General features: G+C 41.6%; 1 protein-coding gene across 1 annotated transcript in view; it reads left to right on the top strand.

Moving 5' to 3' along the window:
- The window catches only part of myo10 (myosin X), a 264144-nt gene that overhangs the window by 151658 nt on the left and 85725 nt on the right, over nt 1-26761 (top strand). Inside the window, exons 3-4 of the mRNA XM_073023868.1 lie at nt 4224-4382; nt 10977-11164. Coding sequence (XP_072879969.1) covers nt 4224-4382; nt 10977-11164 — 347 coding nt within the window. The remainder of the gene's footprint in view (nt 1-4223; nt 4383-10976; nt 11165-26761) is intronic.

Raw genomic sequence — 26761 nt, 5'->3', positions numbered from 1 at the left:
CTTCCTTTCTGGTCCTGATGATGGGTCTTGGCCCAAAACATTGAATGTTTAGCCCTCTCTGTAGATGCCACCTGACATGCTGTGCTTCTCCAGCATTTTGTTGAGTTTGTTTGTTTGGGTTTTTTTGCTCAAGAATTCCTGCATCTGCAGAATCCCTTGTGAGTAGGATTTACAATCACTTGGGAAAGACACTACAGGGATTCAGAATAGTTTATGCATAGGAAATCCTACCTCACAAATCTGGAGCTTCTTGAGATTACGAAGAAAATTGATGAAGGCAAGGCACGAGATCTGTTTACACGGACTTTTATTAAGCCCTTGACAAGTCCTGCATGACAATCTAGTTCGGAAATTTAAGGCAATGTAGGGTCCAAGGTGTTTTGGCACCTTGTCTTTGCAAAAAATGCAATGGCAACTGGATACAAAATTGTCTTGATGATAGGAAGCCCAGGGTTGCAGTCAAGGTTAGGTTTGCTGACTGGAAGTCTGAGATTGGTGGCAATCTGAAAGATTACTTGCAGGAACCATTGTTCTTTGTCCTACTTGAAAAAGGATGTTTGTGGTTAATAAGAAAGTTTGTTGTTGATGTAAAGATTAGTGGAGTTGTAGATGTTACGGATGCAGAGGAAAAGAGATTGGCTGGAAAGCTGAGTGGGATGGTGACTTTTGCATTTTAATTTGAAAAAAGCAGGCTGGACATGTACATAATAAACAACAAGACCCTTGGAACCACTGACACTCTGGGTAAAATTTCATAGCTCACTGAAATTGGTGGTGGAGACGGATAGGGTAATGAAGAAGGTGTTTTATTTGCTTGCTTTCAGAGGCAGAGGATTATATATAAGGGTATCACAGTATCATTGTGGTTAGCTTAATCACTTTACAGTGCCAGCTGTAAGATCAGGGTTCTATTCCTGCTACTGTCTGTGCATTCTCCCTTTGACTGCATAGGTTTTTCCTGGGCTCTCCAGTTTCCTCGTACATCCCAATGCCATACAGTTAGGGTAGGTGAGTTTATAGACAGACATACTTTATTGATCCTGAGGGAAATAGGGTTTCATTACAGCCGCACCAAGAATAGTGAAGAAATATAGCAATATGAAACCATAAATAATTAAATAATAATAAAATTATGCCAAGTGGAAACAAGTCCAGGATCAGCCGATTGGCTCAGGGTGTCTGACACTCCGAGGGAGGAGTTGTAAAGTTTGATGGCCACAGGTAGGAATGACTTCCTATGCCGCTCAGTGTTACATCTCGGTGGAATGAGTCTCTGGCTGAATGTACTCCTGTGCCTAACCAGTACATTATGGAGTGGATAGAAGTCATTGTCCAAGATGGCATGCAACTTGGACAGCATCCTCTTTTCAGACACCACCGTCAGAGAGTCCAGTTCCACCCCCACATCATCACTGGCCTTACGAATGAGTTTGTTGATTCTGTTGGTGTCTGCTACCCTCAGCCTGCTGCCCCAGCACACAACAGCAAACATGATAGCACTGGCCACCATAGACTCGTAGAACATCCTCAGCATCGTCCAGCAGATGTTAAAGGACCTCAGTCTCCTCAGGAAATAGGGACGGCTCGGCCCCTTCTTGTAGACAGCCTCAGTGTTCTTTGACCAGTCCAGTTTATTGTCAATTCGTATCCCCAGGTGTTTGTAATCCTCCACCATGTCCACACTGACCCCTTGGATGGAAACAGGGGTCACCGGTGCCTTAGCCCTCCTCAGGTCCACCACCAGCTCCTTAGTCTTTTTCACATTAAGCTGCAGATGATTCTGCTCACACCATGTGACAAAGTTTCCCACCGTAGCCCTGTACTCAGCCTCATCTCCCTTGCTGATGCATCCAACTATGGCAGAGTCATCAGAAAACTTCTGAAGATGGCAAGACTCTGTGTTGTAGTTGAAGTCCGAGGTGTAGATGATGAAGAGAAAGGGAGACAGGACAGTCCCCTGTGGAGCCCCAGTGCTGCTGACCACTCTGTCTGACAAACAGTGTTGCAAGCGCATGTACTGTGGTCTGCCAGTCAGGTGATCAATAATCCATGACACCAGGGAAGCATCCACCTGCATCACTGTCAGCTTCTCACCCAGCAGAGCAGGGCAGATGGTGTTGAACGCACTGGAGAAGTCAAAAAACATGACCCTCACAGTGCTCGCCGGCTTGTCCAGGTGGGCGTAGACACAGTTCAGCAGGTAGACGATGGCATCCTCAACTCCTAGTCGGGGCTGATAGGCGAACTGGAGGGGGTCTAAGTGTGGCCTAACCATAGGCCGGAGCTGCTCTAGAACAAGTCTCTCCAGGGTCTTCATGATGTGGGAGGTCAATGCCACTCGTCTGTAGTCATTGGAGCCACTGGGGCGCGGCATCTTTGGCACAGGAACGAGGCAAGATGTCTTCCACAGCACAGGAACCCTCTGGAGACTCAGGCTCAGGTTGAAGACATGGTGAAGTACTCCACATAGCTGGAGGGGCCACAGGCTTTGAGCACCCTGGGGCTGATACCTTCTGAGCCTGCAGGGTGGGGGGCTGTTAAGAGGAGTAGGAGGGGAGAGTGGAGTATGTGTTGGTTGGGGGCCAACAACAGATGAATCATGTGGGGGATGGGCAGGAGCCACAGTGTCAAATCTGTTGAAGAACAGGTTAAGTTCGTTGGCCCCATGAAGTTGGTGCCAGAAGCATGGTGACGCTTGTGGGCTGCACCCAGCACAATCCTCACTGATTTGATTTGACACAAACAGCACGTTTCACAGTTTCAATGTACATATTGAAAATTATAAGAAAGATGTCAACAAAATAGAGAGAGTACAGAGGAGATTTACTAGAACGTTACCTCTGTTTCAGCACCTAAGTTACAGAGAAAGGTTGAACAAGTTGGGTCTTTATTCTTTGGAGCGTAGAAGGTTGAGGGGGGACTTGATAGAGGTATTTAAAATTATGAGGGGGATAGATAGAGTTGGCATGGATAGGCTTTTTCCATTGAGAGTAGGGGAGATTCAAACAAGGGGACATGAGTTGAGAGTTAGGGGGGCAAAAGTTCAGGGGTAACACGAGGAGGAACTTCTTTACTCAGAAAGTGGTAGCTATGTGGAACGAGCTTCCAGTAGAAGTGGTAGAGGCAGGTTCGATATTGTCATTTAAAGTAAAATTGGATAGGTATATGGACAGGAAAGGAGTGGAGGGTTATGGGCTGAGTGCAGGTAGGTGGGACTAGGTGAGAGTAAGCGTTCGGCACAGACTAGAAGGGCCGAGATGGTCTGTTTCCTTGCTGTAATTGTTATATGGTTATATATGACAAAACTAATCTTCAGGGGTGTCGCTTTGCAGATGTACAAGGTGTTGTTAGGCTACAATTTAAGTCTCTTCTGGTAGTTGCGGTCACACTATAGAAAGAATGTGATAGCGTGAGAAAGTGTGCAGGAGAAATTCACCAGGATGTTGCCTGGAATGGAGAACTTTAGTTGCAAGAAGAAGCTGGAATGGTTCTCACTGGAGTGCAGGGAACAGAGGGTTGAACTTGTAGGAGCTTATTAAATTATTAACGGACTAGATAGGGTAAATAAGCAGTATTTTTCTAAGGATGATGTGTCCAAAGCTAGAGGGCATAGAGTTAAATTCTGAGGGGAAATATTGAAGGATACCACACAAGTAGTCATGTCTTTCAACATAAGAGAATGGTGGTTAACTTGTGTTTGTCCTCATCTCAACGTACTGTGCTGATCTTGCAAAAAGCTGATGTTTTGGGATTTTCCTCCTCTGTGTGTATGCTTACGACAGCGATAAACTTGGAACTTGCATCTGTGTATATGGAATGTTGCCAGAGACAGGCATTTCAGTGTTTAAAACCCAATTGGATAAGTGGAAAAGGAATCCCAGTTAGAGGTCATTTGCAGGTAAGCTAGTTTAATGTAGATTAACATATTGGTCAATAAGTACGGTACAGGTAAGGCCAGATAGGGTTGTTTCCTTCCTCTGACCAACTGGATCATTCCATTTGCAGCAGAAGCTTGCAATCATCTTGCAAATGAGCCCCTATGACTTTTGATCTGTGTATATTGTACCTTAATAAATTTGTGAAGACATTACAGTTCTTCAGCATTCTTGATAAAGGGAGATTAACTTGAACCTAGTCCTAAAACGTTGACACTTTTGAATGCAGTTATGGATCATCACATGCCCACATTTGTTTCTGACATTTCTTGTTTTTCTTTTAATCAGGTGTACACATACAAACTGAACGCCTTAACCAGGGAAAAGGTGGTGGCCATGCATCCAAGCAGTATTGAGGGTGTTGAGGATATGGCAAGTCTGGCAGATCTGCACGAAGGTGCAATCATGCATAACTTGCATATTCGCTACAAGCAAGACAGTATATACGTAAGTTCAAAAATCATGTGCTACTGTTAAAAGAACTAATGGTGGGAGCCATTCCATACCAGTGACAACCATGTATCAGTGGCCTGTAAATTCAAAGCCACAAATCCACATTTCTGCTTTTGGAAAAGGTGCTGCAGATTCTCACTGTCAAAAACATCTTTTTGGAAGCCAGACTAATTTATTTCTTGACAAATAAAAATTTGTTGGATAAAATGATTACTGAGAGGAAATTTAAGTCAGGTACAATGTGTACAAATAGTCAATTTCTTGATGATATTTCTGGGCAAAATTCCACATGGTTGATTAGCGCACCACTGTCTCAGGATGGATTGGCTGGAGGTACAGCTAGTTCTAATACAGTGCCACGAGTGGGATGTTTGCTCCCATAGTCTTTGCTGTATTGAGTGCTTAGCCATTTCTAGCTGTTATATGATGTGACTTGGCTGAAGACTAGTGGGGATCTCCAGAGGAAGATGAGATAATCAGTTCAACCTGAATGTGGCAGCAAATGGTTTAGCCTTGTCTTTGCAGCTTGCCATTGCTGAGGGTGTGGATGTTTTAGGAGCCAATCTTCCCACAGGCTATGTAATTGTCCAAGCCTGTTCATTAGGTGTGCAGTCCTGCAAGACCTTGATTCTTTCAAATGGCCTGATTGGCTGTGTTCCTACCCTGTGCATTTAACAAGCTTTCCAACTCCTTTCCCACCTGTGTCTTTAGGCCTGCCCCTTAGATCTCATACACCCCTACCAGGTCTCATCAGCTACCTTTGCTCCAACTCCAATTATCCAATTCTGATTTTTTAAAAAATCTTTCTGGCACCCTCTGTGGCATCTACACATCCTTCCTGGTCAGATGGCAATTGTCCACTTGTCTTCCTATACATGCCATGTACCTCCCTGCTTTTCAATTCCACCTTCCTTCAGTAGGTTAAATTCCGGAGCCCTGAGCAAATAGAATCAGAGTAATACAGCACAAAATCAGCTCAGCTCACCCATGCCTGTCTAAATTAGTCCCAATATCCCTCTTACCCTTTGCCTTCCATGTAGCATGCTTTTTGAAAGTTATTGTACCTGCCTCAACTACTTCCCTATGTTTGAGGGTTGGACTTTATCTCCACCGCATAGAAATCATTCTTAGCAATCTATCATGCACAAACACTTCTCTCATAATAAGAATGAGGTCAAGTGGATTTATCCCTCATTAGATTTATTTACAGCCTGCCACAGACCCAGTCTGGCAGAGCCTGGGTCTTTACCAAGACTGTGCTGATAATAGGCAATCAGATTCCCCATGTATAGTGCATACTGCCCCTTGCTATTTTAAGTGCCTCTCCCAAGTGTTGCTCAACATGGAGGAGCAGTGGTTCATCAGCTGAGTAAGGGTGGCAGGTGATAATGAGAGAGAGGTTTGTCTATTTTAAACCATGCCACAAGACTTTCTCTGTACTCAGTGTATTCACTCTTGAAGACTTGAGCTTCTCCTCTATCCATAAACCATTGTTTACCCCGCTCCCCCCCACCAACTTCTACTGAGTTTGTCGTGAGAGGATGTGCCCAGAGATTGTGATGGAAGCATCAGTGATGCTGATCAAAAAACATTGTTGTTTTCACAAAATCATTGTCTGTGTTGACCAATCGATGGGGCAGCTCAATCAATTTAGTCTCCAATCCCCTAAAACTTGTGAATGAAGACCTTGCAGGTTGGCAGCACCTATAGTGTTGGTGTCAGTGATCCATCCCGTTTTGTTCTTGGTATCAATCTGGTGAACTCCTGATCCCCCAGTTTCCTTTGCTAATACGGCTGAGAGTCAGCTGAATAGTTGTGGGGCTAGTTTGGGTTCGAATACTTGATGTTTTTCCCTTAAAGACATTAGTGAACCAGATGTGTTTGGATGACAATCCAAATCCAGTTGTTTCATGTTCACAATTGTCTTTAAAAAGAACCTTTTGTTGTAATTCCAGTTTATTTGACAGATTTTTAAGTTCCTCACCTGGTGTGAGTGGTTTGAAATGTCTTTGGATCATTAGTCCAGGATTTTGGATTTTCATCCAGTAATTTAATCATGATGCTGCCAATCCTGTTGTACTTTTTAAATTTTCATTTCTTCTTACATCTTTTAATATATTACCATGACTCAAGGCTCTTCCTCCGCAAAGGGGTCTGGTGGAAAGATAAATGTACTTTTGTTCTTTTGTAGCTATAAGTTTTACTAGATGCTTACGATGTCTTGTTTTGCTTCTACGAATTGGAATATTGCTTTGAAGTAACTGGGCCCATCTGCTTGCAGTCATTTTACTGGCATCTTGGGGTCATTAGTAAATAGGCCAATTAGTGGCTATTATCTCGAACCAATTTGGGAGCACACCTGATATAACAAAGCATCTTGTTCGTGATCACTCATTCTACGCAGTATGTATGCCTCTGTCTCTGAGAAGCTAATTCAAAAAATATGTGAGGCAATTTCAGATGGCTTATTGTTCCCAGGTTTAAATAATTAAAATGTTTATCAGCTTTAAAGAAATTTGGGTTGTAGAAATTCTGATCTTGACCTCCTTTATAAAATTATTGTTCAGAAGGTAAATCTAAGAGACACAGATAAAGAGTGCTTTTAAATGTAGTGATTGGATTTAAACACCATGAGAAAGCCTGCAGGCACTGGAAATCCAAAGCAACACACAAAATGCCAGAGGATCTCAGCAGGCCAGGCAGCATCCATGGAAACAAGTAAACAGTTGACTTCTCGAGTGGAGACCCTTCTTCAGGACTGAGAAGGAAGAGAGAAGATGTCAGAATATAAAGGTGGGGGAGGAGGTGAAATGGGCGAGCTGGAAGGTGATAGGTGGAGGTCAAGGATTGGAGAAGAAAGAATCTGATAGGAGAGGAGTGTGGACAATAGGGGAAAGGGAAGGGGAAGGGAATCCGGGGAAAGTATTAGGCAGGTGAAAAGAAGTGAAAAGCCAGAGTGGGGAATAGAGGAAGGGGGTGGGGGAAGGGAGAATTTGTCCATCAGAAGGGGAAATTGATATTTATGCCATCAGGGTACCCAGACAGATGGAATACAAGGTGTGGCTCCTCCACCCTGAGGGTGGCCTGAACTTGGCACAAGAGGAGGCCATAGATCGACACTTCAGAATGCGAATTAGAATTAAAATGTTTGGCCGCTGGGAAGTCCTGCTTGTGGCAAATAGTGCAGAGCTGCTTGCCAAAGTAGCACCCCAGTTTAACTAATCTGACTTGATTTCAATATTTTAATCAAAGCATTAAAGTTTCATGCAATTAAGAGTGACAACTGATTAGATAGAAAACCATTATATTTTAAATAATTTTAATTGCACATGTTTGGAGATGTACAGTCACACAGCACAGAAACTGGCCCACTGGCCCAGCATGACTATGCTGACCATCATTAGTTAGTCTCATTTACCAACACTTGATCTACCCTGCCTTATTGATTCAAGTGCTTGTTTGGATGCTGCTTAAAGTTGTCCAGTGATGGTCTCCTATCTTGCATTGTCAAGGTTGTGCAATAAAGATCTGGTATGAATGTATCTTAAGTGCTTTATTGTTACCAGTTCTGAGGCACTTGGTTACAATGTAGTTGCCCTATATTTATCCCCATAATTAAAAGCACTATTATTACCACTTCATCACTCTCCCTTTCCATTGCATTCCTCAGAAGTTTTGCACTTTGTCAACCTGCCTATCAGAAAGTCTAGAAATAAGTTAAATATAAGAAGTATTTTAGAAATCTCAATATTAAGAAACTCAGTAACTCATGGAGTACACAGTGTACTTTAAATTGTCTGTTGATGACAGTATTTATCCAATTTTGTTAACTTCTTGGGTCAACTAAATCTTGGAAACATACAAAGTGTACAAATTGTTACTGAGAATTCAACACACACAAGATTTCTACTTGTCTGTGTATTTAATATCGGCCTTTTCCTAAAGGAACACCCCAAATTCCCCCCCCCCCCCCCCGCCAATGCCACTGGACAAACTATAGCAAGTGCGAAGATGTTAGGTGTAAGTTGCTTAGGGACCTCGTGTTGGAGGTGTAACTCTGGAGTTTGACTGTTGTGTGATGCTCACATTTGAAGTGATACTTTTGGAACAGCGGATGAGGGTGACAAGTGGGCAGTTAACACTGCCCTGTTAAAGAGGCTGGAGATGTTTGCTGGTCTGTGTTCCTTAGTTTTAGAATGGCCACTTGGGACAGATATTGGAATGTTCCCTACAGTCATAACCCAGCAAGAGGCAAAAAAAAGAAAATGGACACACAATTGTCAAACAACTTAACGAACTCCTTTAAACATAAAATATAATCTGTGTTAACTCGAATTTACAGTAACTCAGAATTTGAGAAATACAGTATTTGTAAATAGTGTGCATTCTTTAGCTTCTTTTATCCACTTTTGTAACCCAGAGGGAGTCTTGTATTTAAAAACGATGGTAACAAAGTCGTCATTATAGCCTTGTGTAAGAATGCAGACCCGGCTTCACAGAAGAAGGCAGGGTGCATACTTTATTCTTGGCTGCCTCTCAACATTTATGTTGTTGACATTCTGCAGTCCCAAGCTTGCCATATGATAGTTATTGCATCCATCTGCCTGAAGCCTTAATAACCAACTATTTTGAATTGTTCTGCCTTTTGTACTAGTGTTGAACAAGGGTTTCAAAGTCGATAACAGTAGCAATTCTGGAGCTAATTTTTGACGTGCACTGTACCTCCCTTGGTGGTATTTTGCTATGTAATCTTTTGGGGAGTTCGGTGCTTCTCACTTTAATTTAAAACATCGTGTTCTAACAGCAGATGTCCAGAACTACTTTAATTGAGCTAATTCTTTTAAATTCAAAGATCCTTTTCTCCAGTTTAACCAGGCACAAGTGTTTAATGAGCTTATTAATATTTGTTACTTTTCAAAATGCATGCCAGGTTGGGGGACTGGCAGCTTGAATACCTGCCAATATTTGGGGCATACAATGAACGGAAAGCACAGTGAATTAGAAGAGGGTTAGTGCACACGATGTATAGTGCCATCAGTGCAAAAAAAGGGCCTCACTTTTTCGAGATATCAGCTGTCCATTTCCCTCTATGGATGCTTTCTGACCTACTGAGTTCCTTCACATCCTTTTGTACAATGTACACATCAATGTACACGATACATTGAGTATCTTGTGATCAGGCTCAGTGTTATCCAGGGTACAGCAGCTTGTGATTATGGAGCCACTTGTTATCCTAAACATTCACCATCCTGCAGTTCCCCTCTAGGTTGTCTGGTGTGGAAACTGTATTACATTTTTTAGAATAATCCTCTGTTTTCTCTATATCTAAGTGCATGTTCATATTGTTGTCCAGTTGGACGGGTGTGGTGGGGGGTGGGGTGTGGTGGGGGGTGGGGTGTGGTGTGGCGTGGCGTGGCTCGGCTCCTTTGCAGCAGTTGTCACAGGCCTGAACCTTCAAAGGCACGTAAATAGTTCAAGCGTACTTCACTGTAAGTTAAACCCATATGGCACGTCTAAATGCATTTGTGAAGGCATTCCCTCTTCATGACTAGGTCAAAATCCTGGGACATTTTAACCAAATCTCCTATGCAAGTATTTTCAATACCATAGACCACAACAGTTCAAGAAGATGGTTCACCACGGCATTCTCTGAAGTAATTAAAAATGAGCAATAAATTCTGCTGTTGCCAAAAAGTCAAGTATAAATAATACTAGAATTCAAGCTTTTCCCCATACCACATATTTCACATTCTTTAATTAAATATTGCTTGCTGAAGATGAATCATAAACACTAGACTCTACAGTTGCTGGAAACATTGAGCAAGATGAAGATGAGTCCTCATGAAGGGTCTTGACCCAAAACATCAAATGTCAATCCCCTGCATTGATGCTGCCTGACTTGCTGAGTTTCTCCAGCATTTTGTTGCTGGTTGTGGAGGAGATGAAATCTGTTTTCAGCAGTATAGTATTGGATATGACTGAACAGAATGTCTGTGCATCTGCAAATTTTGGGTGAGCTAATTATTAATTAGATAATTTAAATTTTGTTACAGTTCCTACATCACTTCCTGTGCAGACAAGTCTGATCCAATCTAGACCCACATCTAATATTTTCTCCCTATGTTCTTGCTGCCTGTTTCCACTCCACCTCAGCATCTTGTGAAGAAACCTCTAGTCCAGTGCTTTTCAGTTCTGAAACATTGATCATCCTTCATTATTTATAAAACATGTTTTTAAGCTATTCGATGTCTTAATATTTCCTCTGGCATTTTTAAACACTGTTTGATAACTTAATGGGTTTGTAAATGTTCGGGTACATATTGTGGAGGGCATATTAGCAAGTGATAGGAACTGTCCCAAAAATTCTGTGAACTTTAAAAATGACAAACAAGTAGTTCATCTCACTTATCCCTATCGGCTCCCACATGGATACTGTTCAGTGTGACTTCCATTTATTCACACTCTTAATTTGATCTGAAACAATGTGCTCACCTATAATAATATTATTATTATTGTCATAGTTAAGCATTGTAAGTAATCTAAAAGGTTGGAACAGAAGTTAATGGTTTTGTTTTGATTAATTTCCAGACCTTTGTTGGCTCCATTTTGGTGTCACTGAATCCATATAAGCCAATTCCTGGACTTTATGATAAAATCACAATGGAACAATACAGCAAGCATCAACTGAGCGAAATTGCACCTCATATTTTTGCTGTTGCAAATGAATGTTACCACTGCCTTTGGAAACGTGATGACAATCAATGTGTCCTCATCAGGTAAAATCTCCTTATTTCAGCATGAACTTGCCTTTCAAACAGAAATTCAGTTGTTCAAATTACTGGGGTGGAAATGTACCCCAGGTGTGTCCATTAAAATCTTTAACTTCTGTATTTCTTACATTGGTGCACACAAAGATTTTGTATCGACATTCTTATTTGTTGTTGCTGTTGTTCAATCATTTAGTCGAGTCCAACTCTTCGTGACCTCATGGACCACAGAGTCCTTAGGGTTTTCATGGCAAAATATGGATGTAGGTTGCCAGACCTTTTTTCATGCAGATACCACTGCTGCCCAGACCCTGGCTGGGTTTGAACTCGGGACCATCTGCCTTGAAGTCCAGTGCTGATGCCACTACACCACCAGCCTTATAATAGTACTTAGTTAAATGTAGATGTAATCTCTTTTTAATGGGCAACTTGATTTGCAACAATATGACAAGAGTTTTACTTTTCTCAGTTATCTGTGGCAACATGCCTATGGTTAATTTTTAAAGAGGGGGATAGATATCAAGAGCATTTAGAAGGACATATTCCAAGTAGAGAGAGCTTGAGCAATTACTGATGACCATCAGAGCCCATCAGATGTTATGTTAATTCTTAGAAATCACACCTTTCTGATTGACCCTCTTAGTTTTTCCAGTCCTCTCTTCTACGAAGCAGAACACTGGCAGAACTCATGGCCAATCAGCAGCAAAAGGAGTACATTGATATTTTAGACTAAAATTCTGCATCAAAAGTGAGAGGGATGAGGAAAGATTGGCAATCTATAGTTTAACAAGACAGAATGGGATGGTAGGTGGAGAGGTGCTGATGGGCAGATGGACCAGGTAGGTTTAGAGCGTGGGTAATGACTCATGTACGTTCAAGTTCAACAGTGGGCATGACAGGGAATGAGGGTGCAGCTGACTCTTATAGTTTCATATCGCCAAATCATATCATTACCTTGTGGCCCGGTAGCACATGCTTTGTGGCCCGGTAGTTGGGGACCACTGGTTTAGGGGTGGGAGAGATGGACAGGTGAGTCTTCCTTCTTCACACTCACATCTTGTACAGGGCCTTAACCCAAAATGTCAACTTTGACCTCCAGCCACTTTCTAGCACTCTGTTCATTGTTCCATATTCCAGCATCTTCAGTCTCTTTCATCTTTTAACCCCCCCTCCCCGCCCCATCTTTGCATTTTCAAGATTTCTGTGGGTTTCATTGTACTTGGTGGCTCAAGTGATGAGTGGGTTTCAAATCCTGCTATGGCACCTCAAGAAAACTGGTGGATATCTTGTATTCACAATAGTTTCTGTAGATGAGGTAATCTTGTAGAAAATTATTCAATCCAATAAATAGTTGTAAGTAAAAAAAGAAAGAAAATAAACAAAAGTATAAATACTTTGTTGAAAATAACTGCTGTCCATTGTCACATAATCTAGAAGGCCTAGAAGCGTTTCTCATTAATTACTGCCATGCAATAAGTAATTGTTTCCATAATCTATTAATTTAAGTGCATCCTGTTTATTTATGCTGTGCAGTTTATCTTAGGAAGTAAATCTTGACATTAGTGTATTCATTTCCAGGAGATTAGATAGAGCAACATGCTTTCAAAATCCTGTTTTTTAAACTTGAAGAGATATTAATAAGTGTAGTTCATTATCAGCATTTTCTTTGAACTATGTTCACAATGTAATTTTAATGTAATTCCTTGTGGGTATTTGATTCCTCAGCCTTGCGTGTCTGTGTTTATCTTTATTTATTGGCACAATATGTTTATATCTACAAAGCCACCTGTCTAAGTCCTGGTAAAAGCCATTTCATCTCCTGCCTTTCCCATTTATAGACATCATTTCTGTTTACTTCATTTTCAACATTTTTTGTTCTGCTTTCAGTGTTTGGTTTTTCTCCTTTTTTTATGTAGAAAGCATTTGCCTGGAGTTGAGGCTAGGAATTTGTTTCTAGGAATTTGTACTTTCCTGGAGCTGAATTGGAAATGTTGCTTTAAACAACTAAAATCAAATGCTCAACACTGTTCCCCAAAGACATTGCTGTAAAATTTCTTATGTCTGCAAGTAATTGGGAAGGGATGAAATTTCACATTCTTACTCTTCCCTCTTCTTGACTCCTCATCAAAGGTGATACAAATACCTCAACAGTGTTATACCTGAACATCCCCTGCTTCTGCACTCTACCAATTATTATGTATCCACAACCTTCCTCGCCCAAAATCTCATCCTTGCAATCTTTCTGAGACTTCTTTTAACCAGCTCCTTCTGTACCAGTGACGGATCTCTCAGTCACCTTCCCCAATTTTCATGCTGGCTGTGCACTCGCACCCTGACATGGCTCAACCATATCTCCTCCACTCTACCTTGTTGCTCTGATCCCAAGTCCCTGCCAATGTCACTAATACCCACCCCTCTCCCAATTCCTCTTCACATCTCTGCAAAACTACCTTTGTAACTTCAATCTGGGACATTACTGCATATGCCTACCTAAACAATTAATGAAAAGGAATAAGGAAACTGCATTTTATGTAAACCAATCCTTCTCAGTTTCTGGTTTACTTGAAAATGTTCACATAATTGTACCATCTCAATCAAGCCACAAACGATGGATCAGCACATAGAGCAGTACAGCACAGGAACAGATTCTTCAGCCAACCATGTCGTGCTAAATTAATTCAGCTAACAATTACACATTTAAACAAGCTAATCCCTTCTACATTAGCAATGTTTACATTTCTTCATTCTCTGCACATTCATGTGCCCACCTAAGAACTTCTTAAACATATCTGCAGGGATAATACCGAAACCTAAATTGAATAAATATCAGAAAAAATGTATAAAAATTGTATTTGCAGTAGCCAAAAAAGCTATTGCAGTTACTTGGAAATCAGATTCATATTTAACTATGGATCATTGGAATAATGAAATATATAGCTGCATTCCACTTGAAAAATTACTTATAATTTAAAAAATGAATATGATATATTTTTGAAAATTTGGCACCCCTATCTACAAAAGATAAGATTAAATATATAGGTCCTTTGAAGATAAAATTATAAGTTATTTGGGGAAAATAAAAACTGAAGTTATTTTGAACTCCATGGAGCATGTGAGGATCCTCCGATATCCAGGCAATCTTTCTTTCTATCTTTTTTCTTTCTTTTTTTTTCAGATAGGAGTCTAAGGGGGGGAGGGTTAAGGGGAGGGGGAGGGCCAATATTAATGTTTCACTATTCTAATATTCTATTCATTTTATGTAATTCTCTTAAAATTTTAATAAATAAATAAATTTAAAGAAACATTTCTGCCTCCACCTGCTAGCACATTCCAGTCACCCAGCACTGTGTGCAAAAGAGACCTGCTCCACACATCTCCTGTGAACTTGCCCCTCTCACTATACATGCATGCCCACTAGTATTAAGCACTTTAACCCTGGGAAAGAGATACTGCCCTCTACATATGCCTCCCATAATCTTATAATTTTCAATCAGGTCTTCCCTTGGCCTCTGAAGCTCCAAGGAAAACAAATCAAGTTTGTCCAAACTATTTTTGTAGCATATGCCCTCTATTACAGGTGAACCTCTTCTGCATCCCCCCCCCCCCCCCAAGCCTCCACATCATTTTTATAAAGGGGTGACAAGAACTGGATGCAATTGTCAACAGAATTGCTTGCCAGAGTCAGGGTGGTTCACCACAGTAAGTCAGAGGAAGAGAAACATGATAAACACTGGGAGAGGATTTTAATTATATCAAAATATGATTATTGTTGGCCCTGACTCAATGTAAAGTCAATTACTTGGAACAATTTGATAGCGTATTTAATTTTCAAAAGGAGTTCTGCTTGAGTTTTAGTCCATTGGCTATTGGCTGGTTTATGTTTATCTGTTTATTAGAGTCCCTCTGTTACCTCTCCCAAACTGGCTAAACCATGTATGAACTTAAATAATTAGTGTCAGGCAGGTTAATCAAGGCTGATTCAGTTTTTGCCAAAGACCCATAATCATGTGCTGCAGGCAGGAGTCATTAGACAATGATCATGATACCTCTGCATCCTGCCTTGTCATGGGTCAATGTGGCACCAAATGACCCCTTCAACTAACATATTAACATCCCTGGAACTCTCCAATACCACATGGCATTGACTGTATTGAAAGACATCAAGTCAGTGAAGGAGATTTTAAAATGTTTATTTTTTTAAATGTTATATCAAGATTATCGTCCCAGCATTTATTTCTGCAATCACTGTCCTTCCTTCCATATCCACTCCAGTCTCAGCGTGGAGGTGCTTGGCTGTAAGAGTGCACAGTCTACTGATCAGAGCCCTTCTGATTTATTAGCAATCTGAGCACCTGAGAAAGCTGTGATAATGACATGACCTTCTTACCTTGCAAACACCTTTCTCCTTGGAAAGGATGCACAGTGACGATGGCTGAGTAGGCTAGTATCTTAAAGGAAGCAGAGTTAGGAGAAGCACCTGGCCCAGGAAGCTCCTTCCAGCACCAAGGTTCCCCATTAAGCTACCTACAGTTGCCCAGTGTGATTATATTGGGTGTGCAATTCATACAATTATATAACATAATAAAGAGCCCTCATAGCCCACCTTATTCATGCCAACTTTGATGCCTACCTATACCAGTGGATGAGATCATTTGCCTGCATTCAAGGACCTTTCCTGCAGCATGGGGAGCAGCAGAAGTAACCCTATTGCTTAGGGAAGGAGAGAGAAACAACAGCAAGCTGTTTGGAAAATGCTGAAAGCTCTTTTGATGGCAATGGAATATATTGACATGACTGGACAAAGGTAGCCAGGGACCAGGTCTGCATATGTGTGTGAGAGAGGGGCTTCAGCCAGCATTCAGGAGTCCTGATCTTCTGCCAGCTTAGACCTTAAGAGCTAACAGATTCCAATTGGGGCCATTGTTGAGGGAGCTGAGATCATTACATCTGATGTAATGGTAATACTTGCAGGCAGTAGTCGTTAGCTGTCACTGGCAATAAAACATGACCTTGCATTTATTTATAATAACTATTGAGAAAAGTATTTTTCTCAAATACGGAGCTGGAAGTGTGTGAAACAGTTGAATAGAATATATAGTTTTCATTGAAGTGGGATTTGAGATCTGGTGACATGAGAGATTACTGATTCTGGAATATGGAGCAGCAAATCAGTATTTTGGGTCAAAGCCCTGATTTTGATTTAAAACACTTACAATTCCTTTCCTCACAGGTGCTGTTCAACCCAACAAGTTCCACCAGCAGACTGTTTGTTGCTTGAGGCATGACTTCACTGAAACATGCAAAATGTTTGCAGAGGTAGATGAAGGGATGGCTCTTTCATGACTCTTGTCCAGAGCCAGGTTTACAATCTCGTAGCAATGGGATGGCCATTTGGGACAGAGATGAGAAGAGATCATGCGTCCCAGAGGGTGCGGTGAATTTTGGAATTCTCTACAGAAGTGACAGCAGAGGCTCAATTACAGTGTATTCAAATCAGTGATCAAAAGATTTTTGGATTTTAAGGGAATTGGAGTTTGTTGAGGGAAATGACCTAATTGAACAGCACAAGACAGCAGGGATGTGGGGCTGAGTGGTCTTCTCATGCCTCCATTTTTTCTGTTCTATTGTTTCTGAATTAATCTTTTCAAGTTGAGTTATTGTCATTCAACTTTACAGTGTATTCCACCAAATGAAACAACACTGCTCTGGACCATGGTGGATATAATCCATACATCACACAAAGTAACATTACCACAAATTAACAAATGCAAGTTTAAAAAGTAAACAATATGACACTTCTGGTGCTGCTTACGTGATGAGACCTGGGTGGAGGCAGGGAGTTCAGTAGTCTTGTGTAGTCTTGCGACCTAGGGGAAGAAGTTTCCCATTCTAACAGTTCCTGTTCTATTGCTACGGTACCTCCTACCTGATAGGAGGGGTTAAAGAAATTGTTGGACATTTGGGAGGGATCATTGACAATGCTAATGGCCCTGCATAGGCGGTGCTCCTGATAAATGCCTCTTGTGGGTGGAGGAGAGACCCTGATAATCCTCTTGATGATCTTTGCAATCCTTTGTAGAGACTTGCAGTCAGATATCTTGCATTTCCTGTACCAGATAATGATGCAGCTGGTCGGGACACTCACGGTGATACTCCTGTAAAAATTGGTTAAAATGGCGGGGGAGGCGGTTCACATGCCTCAGACTCCGCAGGAAGTGGAGACGCTGCTGTGCTTTCTCGACTAAAGAAGTGGCGTTGAGGGACCTGCTGAGATTGTCCGTTAAGTGCACTCCCAGAAACTTGGTGCTCCTAACTCTCTCCGCGGGGAGTCCTGTATGTGAAGCGAGCAGTGGTCTGCCTGCACCTTCCTAAAGTTTACATAATCTCTTTGGCTTGTCTGCGTTGAGCCACTTTACCTGCTCTCTGTCCACTGTCTTGATGTTGTTGATGAGGCCAACCACTGTTGTCATTGCTGATTCGGTTTGATCTGGACCTAGCACTGAAGTCTTGCCTTAACAGCATGAACAGCAGGGTTGAGCACACAGTCCTGGGGAATGCCTGTGCTTTGCATAATGGAGCTAGAGACATTGCTGCCAACACAGACTGACTGTGGTCCTTTTGTCAAGAAGTCCAGGATCCAGTTACAGAGAGAGGTGTTGAGACCCAATGAGGACAATTTACCCATCAGCTTCAGGGTGACGATAATAGTACTAAATGCTGAGCTGAAGTTGATAATCTGCATCCTGGCTGAGGGGATAGTGGACTGTTCCAGAGAGATGCTGAAGATGTCTGTTAATTGGGCTCCACAGTTTCTCAGCACCCAGCCAGGTATGTCACCAGGCCCTGTACAGCTTTACATGGGTTGACCCTAGCTAGGGTCTTCCTCAAATCAGCTGTAGCTAGAAGGTTGTTGCTCTCACATCGTTGCGTGCATCAATCCATGCGTAAACGGGATTCAGCGCATCAGGAAGTAAGTTGGCACTGTCTACTAGGGTGGACTTCTAGTCTGTTATGGACTGAATGCCCTGCCATCTCCCTGGTGTAACAGAAATGGCTGTAAATTCTCTGTGAATAATCCTATTTTGCCGTCCTGATGGTACTGGAAAGCATAGTAGTTGCTGACCCGAGAGCTGTGTTATCTCTGCCCCAGATCTGAAGGCAGCGTCCCTCTCTGTCAGCCATGGCTTCTGATTTGCCCTCGCGTGGATGTGTTTTCTTTATGTAGCCAGTCACAGATCTCACATGTTCATTGCGATTGTCACGAACATCCTCCAGTTCATGTTTTCAAAACAGTCCTGTCACATTGAGGTTGCTGCTTCTGGCCAGGTCTTTATCTCCTTCTGAACTGGTTTGACTTGTTTAGGCAGTGTCCGATATGCAGGATTGGCTTAACAGATAAGTAGTCAGAGAATCTGATGTGGGGACCAGCAGCAACAAGGATGTTGCTATAAACCAGGTCTGATGTGTTCTCACCTCTAGTAGTGAAGTCAACATGCTGTTAGAATATGGGCCGGGTTGGGGGGTGGTGATGCCTTCGCATTAGCACGGGGGATGTATACAGCCACAATCATAATAGTAGTGAATTACTCAGTAAATAGAAGGCCGTGCATTTCACCATTTAGAGCTCTACCATAGGTGAACAGTGGATCATCACTACTAAAGTGTTCACACACCAGTTCTTATTAGCCTAGATACATACACCTCCACCGTGGTTCTTGCCTGACACTGGGGGCATTCTGTCAACCTGAAAAGAGATGGAACCTATCTGGATGGCTGCTTCAGGGATGGTATCCTAGAGCCATTTCTCATCAGAATAAGCACATGGTTGTCCTTACTGTCAGTCTCAGATTCAGGTAATCTAGTTTATTTGCTAGCAATGGAATGTTTGAAAGACGAGAGCTGCCTGAAGGATTTCACCTTTAGTCTCTCACAAATACCAGTGCTTTGTTACGCTTTTACTTTTCTCGCGCACCACTTCGGATGGCGTCTCTCCTGGGTGGCTGTTGCAGGCGCCAACATGACGCGCAGATCTCATCTGCCATCCAACTTGTAAGGTAAACTTGCAGTACTTGGCGTACTTAACATGCATCAACGTCTTGCAATCATAAGAAAGCTGTAAAGGACAAACAATTGCACCGTTAGTTAGAGCTGTAGTGGCTGCTGCATCAAAGCGCACCGCCAGGTTGGTGCCAACAATTCTGGAATATAGACTATTATTTATTATTTATTTGGGGCAGTATTTGTGTTGTGTGTGAGTTATGAGCTGTGTTGTTCACCTTGATCTAGAGGAATGTTTGGCAGTATGCATGTATACGGTTGAATAGCAAACTTAACTGAAATTCATTATGTTTGGTGCAGTTGGAAACTGTTCTGGATCAGATTTATTATCACCGGCATATGTCATGAAATTTGTTAACTTTGCAGCAGCAGTATAATGATGAGGGAAAAATACTGAATTACAGTAAATATGTCTGTTTCTATATATGTGGGTATATTAAATAGTTAAATAAGTAGTGCAAAAATAGGAAATTAAAAAAAAGTAGTGAGGTTGTGTTCAGAAATCAGATGGCAGAGGGAAAGAAGTTGTTCCTGAATCATTGAGTTGTAAGTTGTCTTTTGTAGCTTTGTCTTCCATGTTAATAGCACTTGCCTAAGTGCATTTTGGAGCTGACTTGGAAGCAAAGGAAGCCAAGACATTCCTAACAAGATTTATTATTTTTAGAAATAGGATGTGAAATGGCTATTTATTTTTGGCAATCTTACTGCATTGTGGAAACAAAGCAGAGAAAGGAAGTCGGTATGGGAAATAGATTTGAGCTTTCTGTTCCAAGTTAAAGAAAAGTAAATCTGGAGGCAAATTGTATAAAAGCTAAGTCTTTTGGGCTGTTCAAAGTTCAGGGTTAACAATCGCAAGTCGTGAAGCAAGTATGATTCAATGCTTTGGATGTATAATAAACAGTCTCTGGTTTCACAAGAAAAGCATGCTACAAAGTGGTTAACTTATCCAGCAGAGTTCTTTTGTGGTTAGAAAAGATATGATTCTGACTTTGGGAGGGGTAGATGAGGGGATAAGAATGAGGTTAAGAATGAGGTAAATTACTTTGGAACAGAAGCATTTTCGAAATGCCAACTGAGCAACATTCCAGTCTTACAAATTGTAGTGGTGATGTGTCCAGCTTTAGTTGAAGTGGGCTGCCTATGGTTGGGGAAGTGCCATCAGATAATAAAAGTTATTGCAACATAATTGCATTTTATGTTACAGATACGGGTTATGTTATTAAAAGCTACAACATACTGTTGAAATTTCAATCTATTGCCAAAGAACAGACTTTGACAAAGTGCATATGATTTTGAAGTTGAAATTTAATTCATTCCGGATGTGCTAGCTCTTTTAAAGTTTTTAATTATCATTCCTTCAGCAGCCCCTCATAGACTACCATGGCCTATTCTTGACATTCACAACAGTGATATAAAATTTGATTCTGATTTTAATCTCCCAGTCTCCATCAATTCTTCTGCTGCTAGCCAAGCACCCTTGCATCCTTGACCTTGTGTAATAACCATTCCTATCTTCTCCTTGTACTATGTCCTTCTAAGTTTTTTTTAACTGTGTGTTATTACCCAAAAGCCCTGCACCCCTCAGCCACCTTTAAGGTCCTGTTTGAAACCCTGTCTCGTTAAAGAAAATGTTGGGGCACTGTTATTTTCTGCAATGCTTCTGTATTTGTTCCATCCAATCAGTCATTCAGTCATAGAGTTATATAGCATAGAAATGGATCTTCAGCCCATCACATCTCTTTGCTCTTCTATACTAAATCCAGAATTTCTGGAGTTAGGGCTGTATCCTTCCATGCCTTGCCTATTACACTGTCTAAATGCCTCTGAAACGTAGTAATTGTATCTCATTTCAACTGGACAGTTACGTTGCTGTGAATTGTTTTAGGACTACCACAGAACCATATAAATCCATAATCTGGATAGTTAAAGAAATGTCTTTAATGTAAAATTAATCTCCACAGAATCTGTGGGAGTGAATGTCTGTAAGGATTCTCCTAATTTTCTTGTGGAACTTGAGGAAGAGGCACGGGATCTAATGGAAAAATCACATCTACTCTGTTTCTCTTGGTTTCTGCATATCTTCCACCAGGGTTGTGGTACACAATTCAGAAACCCAGTCTGTCCACATACAAAGAAGCTCTTGTGCTATTACTTAGTTAAAGCATGTAGTCATTTCCCCTCCTGGACTCTCAAAAGACCTTAACTCAGGGGTTCCCAACCTTTTTTATGCCATGGGCCCCTACCATTAACCATGGTCCCTAGGTTGGGAACATCTGCCTTAAATAGTGTAAATATTTGATAGACAAATACCTAATAGACCTTTAGGTCAAGGACCTAAAGGCTTCTCTTTAGTTGATGGAATTAAAAACTTGAGGGTCCATAGTCAAGATGGTAAGTTAATTTAACCCCTCCCTATCCTTTCTTGTTCCTTGGGCAATGAAAGATTCACTGAGTCTAGGAAGGTCATTTGGGAAATTTGGAACATTTTTTTACAGTTAAGATTATTTGGAAAACATTTTAATAGATGACCCCTATATTCCTTAGTGCAAATGAAATCAAATGCCACAAACAATCAATTTTGTTCAAATCTGTGTACGGAATAATTTTCACAACAATGAGCATCCCTTAAACACATGTTGTCCTTTGCCTAAATCAGTACCCGGAGCCATTTTAAACAAAATGTTCCATTGTGAGGGGTGGCAGCAAAGTCCTAATGATATGAAGAAGGAAGAAGTGATGATGTGAGAGTTAATGTAATTAGCAGAGACCATTCAGTTACCTATCAGAAGGTGAAGTGCACGTTTGCTGCTGAAGAAAATCAGATATAAATTCTTTTCACAAACCCCAGGAAACAGTCCACCTCGACGCATTTCATATTGTAGTTGGGAATTTCAGTCAGGCTTGTTTGAAGAAATCCTTGCCCAATTATCAGTGGTCTAGTATAGCATCAGGGGTCCCAACTGTTGTACTAATGAGGAATGCCTCCCTTTCCCTGCCCACACCGCATTTCAGGACATCTGATCATTTAGCTATTCTCCTACCTGCATACTACACAGGCAGAGGCTAAAGAATAAGACTCTAGAGATTAGGGTAACAAAGAGGTGGTCAGGTGTGGCAGAAGAGTGGCTATGCTCAGTGGACTGATTTGTGGATCTGAATGAATACACCGCTGTTGTCATGGACTGTATAAAGCAATCATGGATGAGTAGGTCCTTACAAGTTCATTCAGAGTTTTCCCCAACCAGAAGCCCTGGATGAACCATGAGATCCACAATCTGCTGAGGGCCAAATCGAAAGCACTCGAGTCTGGTGACCAAGAAAGTTGCAAGAGGCCCAGATATGATATCTGGAAAGCCATCTCACGGGTAAAGTGTTAGCAAACTAAACTTCAATCAATGAAGGATGCTTGACCGCTATGAATATTATCACTTCTTACAGAGTATAGTCAAGTGACATGGGTACCAACAGGGCTTTACCTCCAGATAAGCTCAATGCCTTCTATGCTTGCTTTGACCATCAAAACATCACAAGCTCCCACAGCCCCCAATGATCTCGTAATAGTCTCTGAGGCTGACATGAGAGTAGGGTGAACTCACAGAAAGCATCCGGTGCAGGTGGGGTAACTGGCCAAGAGCTAAAGATCTATGCTGGTTATCTGATGTTCACTGAGATCTTTAACCTCTTGCTTTACATTCTGAGGTACCTACCTGCTTCGAGCAGGCCTCAGTTATACCAGTGCTTAAGAAGAATGTGGTAACCACTTCAATGACTATCATCCAGTAGCACAGTGACGAAGTGTTTTGAGAGGATGGTGAAGCATATTTACTGCTGCCTGAGAAGTGACTTGGATCCACTCCAGTTTGGCTACCCTCACAACAGGTACACAGCAGATGCCATCATATCAGCTCTTCACTCAACCCTGGAACATCTGAACAGCAAAGATTGGTACATCAGGATGCTCTTATTTTCTACTACTGCTCGGCATTCAACACCGTCATCCCCTCAAAATGAATCAATAAGCTTCAAGACTTTGGCCCCAATACCTCATGCAATTGGATCTTCGATTTCCTCTCTTGCAGTCACCAGGCAGTTCAGATTGGCAACAATATCTCCTCCATGATCCCCATCAGCGTAGGTGCACCACAAGGTTAAGTGCTTAGCCCCCTGCTCTGCTCACTTTACACTTATGACTGTGTGCTAAGCACAGCTCCAATCCCGTAATTGTTTGCAGTGTCATAGGCCAAATCAAAGGTGGTGATTGAAAGTCTAGCTGAGTGGTACCACATCAACAATCTCTCGATGTCAGCAAGACCAAGGAGCTGATTATTGACTTAGGAGATGGATGCCAGAGGTCCAGGAGTCAGTCCTTATTGGGCTATCCAGAGGTGGAGAGGGTCAGCAATTTTAAATTCCTCACTGTTATCATTTCACAGGACCTGTCCTTGGGCCCACCACAAGTACAATTACAAAGAAAGTACAGCAGTGCCCCTACTTCCTTAGATGTTTGTGAAGGTGCCATGCCGAATCTAAAACATGACAAGCTTCTGTAGATGTATGGTGGAGAGTATATTGACTGGTTGCATCATATAGAAACACCAATACCCTTGAATGAAAAATCCATAAATAAGTGAAAGTAGTGAATAGACTCAGTGCATCATGGGTAAAGCCCTCCCACCAACTGAGCACATCGACATGGAGCTTTTACGCAGGAGAGCAGCATCCATCGTCCAGCATCCACCACCCAGTCATGCTCTCTTCTTCCTGATGGCAACAGCAGCAAGAAGATACCAGAGCCCCAGGACTCATCACCATGTTGAGGAACAGTTATTACCATCAGGCTCTTGAACCAGAGGAGATAACTTCACTCAACTTTACTTGTCCCATTACCGAACTGTTCCCACAAACTATATACTTACTTTCAACAACTCTTCATCTCATGTTCTCGCTATTTATTGTTTGTTTATTATTATTTTTAATTTCCTTTTTCCCTTTTTTAATTACAGTTTGTTGTCTTTTGCACACTGTTTGTTCATCCTGTTGGCACGGTTGTTCATTGATTCTATTATGGTTATTGAGTATGCCAAGTTGAGTCACTTTTTATTGTCATTTCGACAATAACTGCTGGTACAGTACACAGTAAAAATGGGGCAACATTTTTCAGGACCATGGTGCTACATGAACAGTACAAAAACTACACTGAACTATGTGAAAGCAACACAGAAAAAAACTACACTAGTCTACAGACCTGTCCAGGACTGCATAAAGTGCACAAAACAGTGCAGGCATTGCAATAAATAATAAACAAGACAATAGGCACAGTGAGGGCAGTAAGTTGGTGTCAGTCCAGGCTCTGGGTATTGAGGAGTCAGATAGCTTGGGGGAAGAAACTGTTACATAGTCTGGTCATGAGAGCCCGAATGCTTAGGTGCCTTTTCCCAGACGGCAGGAGGAAGAAGAGATTGTATGAGGGGTGCATGGGGTCCTTCATAATGCTGTTTCCTTTGCGGATACAGCGTGTAGTGTAAATGTCTGTAATGGTGGAAAGAGAGACCCGGATGATCTTCTCAGCTGACCTCACTATCCGCTGCAGGGTCTTGCGATCCGAGATGGTGCAATTTCCGAACCAGGCAGTGATGCAGCTGCTCAGGATGCTCTCAATACAACCCCTGTAGAATGTGATGAGGGTGGGCGGGGAGATGGACTTTCCTCAGCCTTCGCAGAAAGTAGAGACGCTGCTGCAAGAAAATGAATCTCAGGGTTCTATATGGTGGTGTACTGTATATGTACTTTGATAATAAATTTACTTCGAACTTTCCCTTCATTTTTGGTCAAAATTACAAGGTAGTTGTTAAAGCTGATACTTTATTAATCTGAAGTCATTAAGACTTGACCAAATGGTGTGGAACCAAGGTCACAGAGAGGTCAGATCAGCTCCAGGTGGCAGGTTCTCTTTCCTGTAGAACATTAATGAACCAGAGGCTTTCACAGCAAAACTGATTGCTTTTGTGATTGTTTCTGTATGTAGTTAAGAAGCTGCTGTAGTTAGTGTACTTGGTTTCACAATTTACACCAAGTTCATTATCTCTAACTTATTGTAATATCAACCAAATCCAGCGGTAGGATTTAACACATTCTTGGACAGAAATGAACTTTTTTTCTCAATGTTATAAAATATAAAGTTACAATTATAGTGTTTCCTTCTAATCCAACAAGCTAGAGAGCTTGTCTCTTGTAGTGCAAACTGAAGGTCAAACCTGATGTAAGAATGCCTGATTTCCTAGTCCCCTGCCCTTGCTGAGCATTGTATGGTGCTCCACCTGGTGTCGAAACAAATCATCACACAACTTACTGTTCAGTGGAAAAAAGCCACCCATTACACTGAGGATCAAGGGTAGCATTTTACTTTTGAAATACTATTTCTAAGGAATTTGTGACATTTAATGTACAGTACTATAAAAGATTGACAAATTCCACTGCTGTCCCAACTGCTTTTCACTGATACAGCTGTCATTTAAATAAAAAAATCAGCTGGATGTGTACAGCTTCAACAGTTATCAAGTAGTTCAATAGCATTCCTGCCAAAGCAGCTTGCATATCATTCATTTAAAGACATAACTTTGCCCTTTGTCCTGTATTTGTTCTGCTGCTTGCATATGCCAAATCTGCGCAGCAAATTTTAAAAACAAAACAGCACATTTGAATCAGTTTAAAACTTGAAAAAAAGCTCAGTAAATCAGGCAGCATCTGTGCAAATAGAAACCAAGTTGACTTTTCCGGTCAGAGACTTTACGGTCTGCATCTTTTGGAGCTGGCGGTTGAAATTACTCACCACCAGGTGAAAATGGACAACCCTTGCATGAAGCAGGCTCTCACCATTGGTCCTGATGCAGAGTTTTGATCTGAAATGTTGACAATTCCTTTTCTCTACGGATGTTGCTTGACAGGCTGAGTTCTTCCAGCAGATTGTTTGTTGCCTTACCATTGGGAAATGGCATCTGCTGGCAGTCAGTGGTCCCAGTCCTCCCGTCATTTGCTGGCCAGCTAACATTTTACAAATACTTGTGCTTTTCAGGCCAGAAGTGAGCTGCTGAATACGATGTAGGTTTGCAGATTATTACAGTTATCATTGCTAATGCAGCTTCTTTCACACTAGAGGGCAGCAAGGCACTTGTGTTGTGCTATGGTAGACATTGACGCAAAACAATACAGCACAGGAACAGCCTCTGCAGTCCTCCATGTTTATCCTGACCATGATGCCAGTCTAATGAATTCCATCTGCCTGTACACTGTCCATATTCCTCTATTCCTGCCTGTTTACGTATCTGTCTAAATGTGCCTTAAATTATTACTGCATCTATATCTACAACCCTCACTGGCAACAAATTCCAAGCACCTACCAATCTGTAGGTCTTGCAAATCTCCTCGATTTTCCCCCTTTAACTTCTGGTATGTCCTCTAGAATTTGTTGTTTTCACCCTGGGGGAGAAAGGCTCTGACTACTTACACCTATCTATCCCCCTCATAATTTTAAATACTACTTTCAGGTCT

This window comes from Hemitrygon akajei, chromosome 20, assembly GCF_048418815.1.
Source record: "Hemitrygon akajei chromosome 20, sHemAka1.3, whole genome shotgun sequence".
NCBI lineage: Eukaryota > Metazoa > Chordata > Chondrichthyes > Myliobatiformes > Dasyatidae > Hemitrygon > Hemitrygon akajei.
Note: the sequence above shows the minus strand (reverse complement) of the source record. Positions and strands in the feature narration are given on the sequence as shown.